At 37.0% G+C, this 1,604-nt stretch overlaps 1 protein-coding gene across 1 annotated transcript; it reads left to right on the forward strand.

The window, feature by feature from the left end:
* On the forward strand, positions 1–1,604 carry LOC107490998 (uncharacterized). The gene is made up of 2 exons (XM_016111787.3): positions 1–105; positions 229–1,604. Exon 2 carries the CDS (start codon positions 269–271, stop codon positions 1,502–1,504), a length of 1,236 nt encoding a protein of 411 aa, XP_015967273.1. The 5' UTR covers positions 1–105; positions 229–268; the 3' UTR covers positions 1,505–1,604.

Below are 1,604 nucleotides of genomic sequence, written 5' to 3' on the forward strand. Positions count from 1 at the left end.
TCTCCCTCTTCTATATCTATATTATATTTATTTATATATACTTACAGCTTCTTCAACCAACACTTTCATCCTTCGGTGCAGCACAGAGTGACTTTATTTTCTAGGGTTTGGTTCTGACGATTATTATGAATCCTTTTTCGTGTTTGTAGTTTAATTTGTGGGTGGAGTGAATTGACGTTTTATTTTCTATGAATTTTCAAATTCTGACCCTTTTTTTTTTGTTTTCAGATCTGACTCTTTGTAACTCAACATAGCCTGCGTCAGAGACATGGACGAGATTAATCGATGGGCAGACATTGATGAAGATTTGTTGAAAGAAATTTCAAAACGGTTCCATGCCTACGATGATTACATCCGGCTTCGATTGGTTTGCAAAGAGTGGAGCTTGAAACTTCTAAAGATTCCCAATGGAAACAAAATTCCGTGGTTATTGTTACCTGACGAAACTGTCAAGAATTATTCTTACGAAGACGAGGAGATTCATCATCTCATGCAATTAGCTGCTGCAGATGATGAAACTCTTGATACTTGCGCCCTTGAAGAGAAAGATATTTACCATATCATGCTGCCAGAGATGCAGTCCTACAACAAGTTCATCCGCGGTTCTGGTCATGGTTGGGTGATTGTCCAATCCATATCTGATGGCACTATGCAAATGTTAAATCCATTTACAAATCGTAGTTTGGATCTTCCTCCAGTCTCAACTTTACCCACTATAATTGATTACCAGCCTGATAATCATGGGAATGAATACACACTGTGGGATTTTCGTGACATTAAGAGCACCCTGGATAGAGATAAAGTGCATAGATTCCAAGTTTTTAAGGTTATTATAAACTCATCTCCTGAGCATGACATTGAAAATTTTATGGCGGTGGTGATATTCGGACCTAACCAGCGATTGGCCTTTTACAAGCCTGGCAATATGAGATGGGTAGAATTTCCAACCAGAGATAAGGAGTTTGAAGACGTAATATTTTTCCAAGGAAAAATATATGCCATAAACAATTACGGGCAGCTATATGAATTTGATACAAACACAAGAGCAGGGCTTAAGGGAGGAATCCATGAAACCAGACCTCCATCTGAAATTCCCCTAGGCCCTCTCAAGCTTAAATATCTTATTGGGTGCACCAATGGAAGCTTATTGATGTTGGTAAGATATGTTGACCTTCCCTTGGGGAGATCGAGAGAAAGGAAGGAATTTGAAACTTCCAAATTCGATATCTATGAGTTAAAAAGAAACAGAAAAGAATGGTCAACATTAGATAATTTAGGTAACTATATACTAGTGATTGGATTTAATTCATCGGTTCAAATTCCTGTGCCTTTTCTAAGCAAAGGAAATCAGATTTGGTTTGCAGATAACCAAATAGAGTTGCAATCATCATTTTACGATCCTATCGCTCAAGATATCGGCATCTTCGACTTAGACCATGGAAGTTTCCAGAGAGTATTGTTAGATGTGAAGTTCTTTTGTCCTCCTGTTTGGTTGTTATCCTAATTCATACTCCTTAAGCTTTTGTCCTTGTACTTTAATCTTTTCAAATTTCAAGTCTTTTAATTTGTTTAGACTATTTATTACATATCCTTAAAATGTTAGT

The sequence above is a fragment of the Arachis duranensis genome, chromosome 5 (genome assembly GCF_000817695.3).
Source record: "Arachis duranensis cultivar V14167 chromosome 5, aradu.V14167.gnm2.J7QH, whole genome shotgun sequence".
Lineage (NCBI taxonomy): Eukaryota > Viridiplantae > Streptophyta > Magnoliopsida > Fabales > Fabaceae > Arachis > Arachis duranensis.

Bases quoted from the DNA above. Each gene is read 5' to 3' on its own strand.
- LOC107490998 (XM_016111787.3), top strand. From the start codon at position 269: ATGGACGAGATTAATCGATGGGCAGACATTGATGAAGATTTGTTGAAA.